This window comes from Erythrolamprus reginae, chromosome 2, assembly GCF_031021105.1.
Source record: "Erythrolamprus reginae isolate rEryReg1 chromosome 2, rEryReg1.hap1, whole genome shotgun sequence".
Taxonomy (NCBI): domain Eukaryota; kingdom Metazoa; phylum Chordata; class Lepidosauria; order Squamata; family Dipsadidae; genus Erythrolamprus; species Erythrolamprus reginae.
Window position 1 is genome coordinate 204,497,364 of NC_091951.1, and position 8,687 is coordinate 204,506,050.

Consider the following 8,687-nt stretch of genomic DNA (forward strand, 5'->3'; position numbering starts at 1 on the left):
TGGCTTGCACAGAGGCTCTGAGAGGGTGTTTTTGGCTTCCAGAGAGCCTCCAGGGGGATGGGGAAGGGCATTTTTACCCTCCCCTGGCTCCAGGGAAGCCTTTGGAGACTGAGGAGGGTGAAACATGAGCCTACTGGGCCCACCAGAAGTTGGGAAACAGGCCATTTCTGGCCTCCAGAGGACCTCGGGGGGGACAGGGGAGGGCAGGGGAAGCTGTTTTCGCCTTTTTCAGGCATTGAATTATGGGTGTGGGCACTCATGCATGCATGACAGCATGCGCGCATGCTCTTTCAGCACCCAAGGAAAAAAAGGTTCGCCATCACTGATATAGAGGGTATCCTATTGATGAAAGCAGAGATTTCAGTTTTTTTATAACAAATATGACAGTGAAAGGGAAGAATTTTCAGGAATACTAGTCTACAACTCTGCAGCAATGTCAAATGTTTTAAAAGATTTCATGAATCTTCTCTCATCTGTTACAAAATTAGGCAAAAAGTTGTCTGTCTTGCAGTTCTACAGATCTATTACTTTTGCTGTATAACTTTTAGCTGCTTTTTATCTTCTTTCATTTAGGATTTGAAAGGCTTAGGCTTAGGATCCTTCTCTTATAATCAACGACCAGACATCTTTCAAAGAAATTTTTGGTTTACTTCTTAGGAATTAAATTGGCATTCTTCCTTGAATCTTTGAGCTCAGCTTATGTAGGTACATGCTGCTCTTTGTACAAACCAGTGTGTGCTGTGTTTAAGCTCCCTAATGTTTGGAGGATTTTATTTTTTGGAGGGTTGAGTTAAATTACGTGCTTGTTTCTAGCAGTAGCAGAAAATTATTTTGAAGAATGCCAATAATCTAAAGACCAGCTTAAATAGCTATGGCGATGCTTTGGGGAGTTATGGTATCCTAATGGAAGAGATGTGAATATGCAAAATCATTACCATAAACCCCTCAAATTTGGTGTATGTATGTGTGGTGGGACTATAATATGTGTGGTGGAACAATAATATACTGAATTATCAACAGTCCATGCTGGAAATCTTACCACTTGTTTGAGAAAGCTAAAATGGAACATACTTAACATAATTATGTCCCTATACTATAATACTAGAAAGTGCAAGACTCTAACTACATATTTGTGACTAAGAGACAATAGGGCTCCAGAAAATCTGAATTTGACTGGACCATATCCTTTTGGCAGAAAGTCTACAATATTGCTAAATGAGGTATTGGTATGTATTTGGTACTGTTCGTCATGAGCATGGTATCACAATGTAACAAGAAACCATAGATGTATTATAAGATGTTTTGGTGGGACACGAAGAAACATAGTTAAATTATGCTTAATGCTTCATCCTCAGAGAAAGCAGTAGTACATTATTTTTAAATGAGATTTTTTTCCCCAGGTACTGTATACGTTTTAAATTATTCATAATTTTACAAAACCTGATTTTCAATTAAGCTTTCTGAATAGAATTGGGTTTTTTTCTTTTGCATCTGATTTTTCTATTGCAATTTGGCTGCTGCAATACCATATACATCTTTCTTAATAAACTAAAAAAAAATATTATAAATATTTTCAGATAAGAGCTGTATTCTATCTAAAACAGCGGGGACCAGTTCTGAGCAGAAAGGCTTTTACATGGACTGGAGGAAGCATGATTTTGAATGCTGCCTGCATTGCACGGATGGGGCTTTGCTTGATTGGCATGCCATGGACTGGTCCCAGTGCCTGGACGAGGGGTTGGGGACCCCTCCCCTGATCTAAAACACTTTGTAAAGAAATGTTATTTTTGCCAACCTGATTTAACATATTCTTGTCTATGTTTTATCAGACATTCCCTCTATAAACCTTTCCCAAATCATAGCCTCAATTCTTTGAAATTATGAAGTTATGCTAGCTGGGATTATGAGAAATCATGAGAAGTACTTTGAGGAGGCTCATGTTTTTATATATTTATTTATATTTACTCATTGTACAGTGGTGCCTCTACTTACGAACTTAAATCGTTCCGTGACCAGGTTCTTAAGTAGAAAAGTTTGTAAGAAGAAGCAATTTTTCCCATAGGAATCAATGTAAAAGCAAATAATGTGTGCGATTGGGGAAACCAGAGGAAGGGTGGAGGCCCTGTTTCCTCCCAGGAGATTCCTAGAGAGGCCCTATGGAGGTTTCTTCCTGCCTTTTCTGGCTCCATTTCCTCCCAGGAGATTCCTAGAGAAGCCCCATGGAGGCTTCTCCCTGCCTTTTCCGGTTACAGTTTCAGGGCCTCGGGTTTGTAAGTGGAAAATGGTTCTTGAGAAGAGGCAAAAAAAAATCTTGAACACCTGTTTCTTATCTAGAAAAGTTTGTAAGTAGAGGCGTTCTTAGGTGGACGTACCACTGTACTTGGAATCCAAAATGTGTGGATCTCTCAGTTTTATCCCAATAGTTTTCTGAGGAAGGTTGGTTGAGAACAATTGGCTTAATGCTGCTCATTGGTTAACTGGGAGTGTCAATAAGTTCAGCAGGATATTAGGCCAACTGGGCCCAACTCAATGGGCCACAATTCCTGTGATCGTAGCTCTCTTGAATCTTCATGCAACACAGCTTGGGACTGTGGGAAATAATGTTCTTCCTCGATACCAACCAGTCACCTGTTGATTAATGGGAGGATGGGTAACTGGTCTGCTTTCAGGATCTGATGCCAATGTTGCCTTCTCCACAGAGTGGGCAAATCTGCCCTGATGAACCAGTATGTTAACAACCGCTTCAGTAGCCGCTTCAGAGCCACCATTGGAGCGGACTTCCTCAGCAAAGAAATACACATTGATGGCCGCACCCTTATAGTGCAGGTAGGCTGATACAAAGCAGAATACTGACTACTCTTTTGACACACCTTGATCAATGTTAATGTTCTCTTCCCATCACTGAAGAAGCCAACCTTGATGCTAGCAAGCCTATCTTGTATGAAATGCTATACAGTGTTCCCTCGATTTTCGCGGGTTCGAACTTCGCGAAAAGTCTATACGATGGTTTTTCAAAAATATTAATTTAAAAATACTTTGCGGGTTTTTTCCCTATACCACGGTTTTTCCCACCCAATGACGTCATATGTCATCGCCAAACTTTCATCTGCTTTTAATAATTTTTTAAAAATAAACTTTAATAAATAAACATGGTGAGTAATAATCTAAATGGTTGCTAAGGGAATGGAAAATTGCAATTTAGGGGTTTAAAGTGTTAAGGGAAGGTTTGTGATACTGTTCATAGCCAAAAATAGTGTATTTACTTCCGCATCTCTACTTTGTGGAAATTCGACTTTCGCGGGCGGTCTTGGAACGCATCCCCCACGAAAAGCGAGGGAACACTGTATAGTCAAAATAAAATCTTGTATATAACCCCTCACACACACAAAAATAGTTATCAGGAGCCACACTAAATATAAAAAAATGACAAGGGGTATGAAGAAATGCAAGTAAAAAACTCCCATAATTTTGGGGGATTGGTAAGGAACCCATGACCATAGTCCAGTAATTAATAAGGTATTCAGTGAACTCACATTAGTGACTATAGAAATGTGAATGACAGAATATTTTAAAGTTAAAACACAGCTCAACGTTGTTGTTTTTTGTTCTGTGAACTGGGAAGCTCCACATTAAATATTTTTGTGGAAAGATTCTACTTGTCTCAACCTAAAAGACAAAAAAAAATGCTGTACATGTATGACTCTGACTTTCATCAGAACAGGCATGTATATTCTCAGAACAGGCATCCATATTTTATCAAATAACTAATATATAAAAGTGTCCTCCCTATAGTATTGTTTTGCCATTTGAAGTATTCTTCAGCTACTAGATATACTGTAGATATAGAAATAATAGTAAAGTACAGTACATGTACTTGCTTCCTGCTTCCTTCATTTTCTTATTTCTACAGCTATACAGCATGGCAATCTCAAGTAAGCAATAACACAATTCTTGGAAAGTAGCTTAGCTGGCTATGCTGCCTGTGGCACATGGAAGTTATGATACACCATCTCTGGAAGATAGGTCCACTTAAAAGTGCTTACAGTTTCGTTTGTAACAAGGGCTTTACAGTCATTGAAGCAAAGGAAGTAGTTCAGGCAAAATTTTCATTACATCAAAATTTTCATTACATTATCTGAGCTAAAATTAACAATTACCACGTGCCTGATTTTGTCATTAAATATCAAAACTTGGAACCTGAATGAATTTTGCTCACTTTTAAAAATATAAAGCAAGAGCATGGGTCCTCAAACTTGGCAACTTTAAAACTTGTGTGGACTTCAACTCCAGGAATACTGGAGAATTCTGGGAGCTGAAGTCCATAAGCCTTAGGAGTTGCCAAGTTTGAAGACTTAAGGTAGAGCACTCAAAAAAGGTGTAACATTCCTAAACTCAGTATATCGTCAACTAATTGTTTTGAGAAGGTCTAGCTTAAGGGTGTCAAACTACTGTCATCACATGGCATCTCACAATTTTTCCCTCCTTCGCTAAACCAGATGTGGGAGTGACCAACGTAATGCATACAGCCTGGGGGCCACAAGTTTGACAGCCTTGGTCTAGCTTGACCAGTCTAAATGTATGGGGCCATTCAAAATTTTTTTTCATTCTGCACTGTAATGATGCACTTTCTTTTCTTGCCAACTTAAATTCCTCAGTACAGTGGTACCTCTAATTACGAACTTAATTTGTTCTGTGACCAGGTTCTTAAGTAGAAAAGTTTGTAAGAAGCAATTTTTTCCATAGGAATCAATGTAAAAGCAAATAATGCGTGCGATTGGGGAAACGACAGGGAGGGTGGAGGCCCTGTTTCCTCCCAGGAGATTCCTAGAGAGGCCCCACGAAGGCTTCTCCCTGCCTTTTCTGGCTGTTTCCTCCCAGGAGATTCCTAGAGAGGCCCCACAGAGGCTTCTCCCCGCCTTTTCCGGCCCTGTTTCCTCCCAGGAGATCCCTAGAAAGGCCCCAAGGAGGCTTCTCCCCGACTTTTTCGGCCGTATTTCCTCCAAGGAGATTCCTAGAGAGGCCCCACGGAGGCTTCTCTCTGCCTTTTCCGTTTACAGTTTCGGAGGCTGGGCTTTGTAAGTGGAAAATGGTTCTAGAGAAGAGGCACTCTGTTCTTATCTAGAAAAGTTTGTAAGTAGAGGCATTCTTAGGTGAAGGTACCACTGTACTTGAATAATCAGATCTTTTCTCTCTGTCACTCTCTCTGCCTCAAGATCTGGGATACAGCTGGTACAGAAAGGTTCCATGCCCTGGGCACGGCTCTTTATCGGGGATCCGACTGCTGCCTGCTCGTTTTCGATGTCACATCTATCTATTCTTTTCAATCCCTCGAGAAGTGGCACAAACAGCTCTTGCTGCAGATTGAGCCAGAGGAAGAACCCACCTTTCCCATTGCCATCATTGGAAACAAGAGTGACCTGGAGAACCGTGAGGTACATGCTGAACACACTGAGTGGAGATTACAGCTACCATGCAAGAGTTTATATAGCACCTAACCTAAGAATGAAAGGGTTATTTTAAAGATTAGAAACATAGCCTTGAATGAAGAATGTGGATAGATTTTGATGGCAGAGGATGCAGATACAGAACCTACAGGAGGTTTTAGGGTTGTAGACAGGACTGGGAAGGGGGCAAAGTATGAAGGTGTCCTGTTTTTTGAGCAGGTTTCTTCAGAGGAAGCTGAAATGTGGAGCAGGCTTCATGACGCTACCTACTTTGAAACCAGTGCCAAGACAGCTGCCAACGTGCAGGAGGTGTTCGAGTGGGCCATACGGGCTGTACTGAAGAACGTAAGGAATGCATTCCTCCCCTTTCCAATGTTAAAAGCATGGCTATTCCTTTTTATAACGCCTGGATAACCCAATAGTGTGCCATCAAAATATACTAGCAAAATTAATAAGTGAAACAGCTAAAGGCAGTAAGAATGCCTCTTTAGGCTGAAAGAAAATATGCTAAGTAAGCTATTGAAGACCCACCTATGTCGTCAGGCATGGGAAAATTAAAATACCCCATGGCTTATATTGTTTATGTATGGTATGATTCTGTTGCATGGTTTTAATAATGGGTTTTTAGATGTCTTGGATATATTGGATTTGTCACATTGTTGTTTTTGTTGTGAGCCGCTCTGAGTCTCTGGAGAGGGGCAGCATACAAATCTAATAAATAAATAAATAAAAGAGGTTGCCTCCAGCCAACAGGTATACTGATGTATACTGCTCAAAAAAATAAAGGGAACACTCAAATAACACATCCTAGATCTGAATGAATGAAATATTCTCATTGAATAACTTTGTTCTGTACAAAGTTGAATGTGCACAACAGCAGGTGAAATTGATTGTCAATCAGTGTTGCTTCCTAAGTGGACAGTTTGATTTCACAGAAGTTTGATTTGCTTGGGAGTTATATTGTGTTGTTTAAGTGTTCCCTTTATTTTTTTGAGCAGTGTATGTATACGTGTGTGTATATGTATTATATATATAGTGATACCTCGTCTTACGAACTCGTCATACAAACTTTTCGAGATACGAACCCGGGGTTTAAGATTTTTTTGCCTCTTCTGAACTATTTTCACCTTACAAACCCGCGGCCGCTGCTACTGGGATGCCCCGCCTCCAGAGTTTCGTTGCCAGGCGAAGGCTCCCCTCGTTGGGAAACCCCACCTCCGGACCTTCTGTTGCCAGCAAAGCGCCCATTTTTGCACTGCTGGGATTCCCCTGAGGCTCCCCTCCATGGAAAACCCCACCTCCAGACTTCAGTGTTTTTGCGATGCTGCATTTTCACTGAGACTTCCCTCACTTGGAAACCCCACCTCCGGACTTCTGTTGCCAGCGAAGCACCTGTTTTTTCGATGCTGGGATTCCCCTGCAGTATCGCAAAAATGTGGAAGTCCGCAGGTGGGGTTTCCCATGGAGGGGAGCCTCAGGGGAATCCCAGCAGCGCAAAAATGGGTGCTTTGGCTGGCAAAAGGGGTGGATTTTGGGCTTGCACTCATTAATCGCTTTTCCATTGATTCCTATGGGAAACATTGTTTCGTCTTACGAACATTTCACCTTACGAACCTTGTCCTGGAACCAATTAAGTTTGTAAGACAAGGTATCATTGTATATGTTGCATGTTTCTGCTGAATTTGAAAATTAAGGGAGACTAGGATAAATCTATTTTGGCCTTGTTCTGGCCTCATCAGCTAGCCATACCCTCACTGAGATTTGTACCAGAGAAGAGTGTTATGTTTTTTCTGTCCAAACACCGATATACCCATATACACACACACACACATACATACATGTATGGTTGGGTTTTTCCCTGTCGAAATAGGTTATGTCTGTCTGATGATACCTAACAAGGTTGAAATAGATCTACAACAGGCTTCCTTCCTTTTCACTTATCAGCAAAAATATGTAACCATACACATACACACACACCTAGTTTATATACAGTAGTACCTCGTGATACGAACCCGTCATAAAAACTTTTCGAGCTACGAACCCAGGATTCGGAATTTTTTTGCCTCTTCTTACGAACTTTTTTCACATTACGAACCCGCCGCCGCGACCGCCGAACCTGGAAGTTCGGAGCCGTGGAGCTGTCGGCCAGTCGGGAGGCTCAAACGGAGGTAGGGAATCCCAATAGGGAATTCCAAGAGCGGAGATTTGACGTCACAGAGATGTCCTTCCTGGCCGGCCGAAACGTGGACTCCAGGAAGGATGTCTCTGTGACATCAAAGCTCCACCCTTGGAATTCCCTATTGGGATTCCCCACCTCCGTTTGAGCCTCCTGACCGGCCGACAGCTCCACGGCTCTTCTGGGAAGGTGACAGCCGGGCGGCTGCACTTCTCAGCGGTCACCTGAACTTTTGCTGAACTTCCGGGTTCAGCTTTCAGGAGAACGCCAAGAAGCGCCCTGCTGTTTCAGGTGACAGCCGGGCGCCACCGCCCAGCAGAGCGCTGTTTTTGCGATTTTTTTGGGGGGGGGGCCCTTGCACGCATTAATCAGTTTTCCATTGTTTCCTATGGGAAACATTGTTTCGTCTTACGAACTTTTCACCTTACGAACCTCCTCCTGGAACCAATTAAGTTTGTAAGACAAGGTATCACTGTACTGTTATATATACTAGCAAAATTATTAAGTGAAACCGCTAAAGACAGCAAGAACACCTCTTTAGGCTGAAAACAAATATACTTTTATATAAGAAATTGCTTCCAGCCACAAGAGATACTATCAATGCTTTTAAGACTACATGCTTTGTGACAAGAAGCAATTTCTACATCAAGGCAGAGCTCCATATCAGACCTCTTCTCACTTGTGCTCATCACCTTCTGTTTCATTTCAGCGCAGGGTATCTGAGGAGCCACAGCTCAACTCTGTTCATCTGGAGACCAAGCCGTCAGAAGGGACACACCAAAGGTGTGGCTGCTGATGAGCCCAAATGCAGATGGGAAGATTTATTTTTCACTGCAGATCTTTGACATGATGCAACGAATGAGAACAGAAAGTTACCCCACAGTGCAGTAACAAGTCTGCCAACCCTGCAACCTGCCACTTTGGTAGCTGGATCCCGTGTTAAGATTTGTGATCTTCTGGAAGGGAGTGCCTTATAATTGAAGGACCTAGATTGGATGTTGGATAGTTTTCATCCAAATATATTGAAATAAATTTCAATCTGATACTTTCCGGTGACAGAAAGCTGC

The 8,687-nt window shown here is 41.8% G+C and overlaps 1 protein-coding gene across 3 annotated transcripts in view; it reads left to right on the forward strand.

Moving 5' to 3' along the window:
* The window catches only part of LOC139161794 (ras-related protein Rab-7a-like), a 15,431-nt gene extending 6,749 nt beyond the window's left edge, over positions 1-8,682 (forward strand). For 2 of the 3 annotated variants that reach the window (XM_070741392.1, XM_070741391.1), the window contains exons 3-6: positions 2,700-2,826; positions 5,214-5,432; positions 5,664-5,789; positions 8,330-8,682. In XM_070741392.1, coding sequence (XP_070597493.1) covers positions 2,700-2,826; positions 5,214-5,432; positions 5,664-5,789; positions 8,330-8,416 — 559 coding nt within the window. In that variant the 3' untranslated portion in view covers positions 8,417-8,682. The remainder of the gene's footprint in view (positions 1-2,699; positions 2,827-5,213; positions 5,433-5,663; positions 5,790-8,329) is intronic. The other variant, XM_070741393.1, reaches the window with a different exon arrangement.
* The last annotated feature ends 5 nt before the right edge of the window (positions 8,683-8,687 follow it).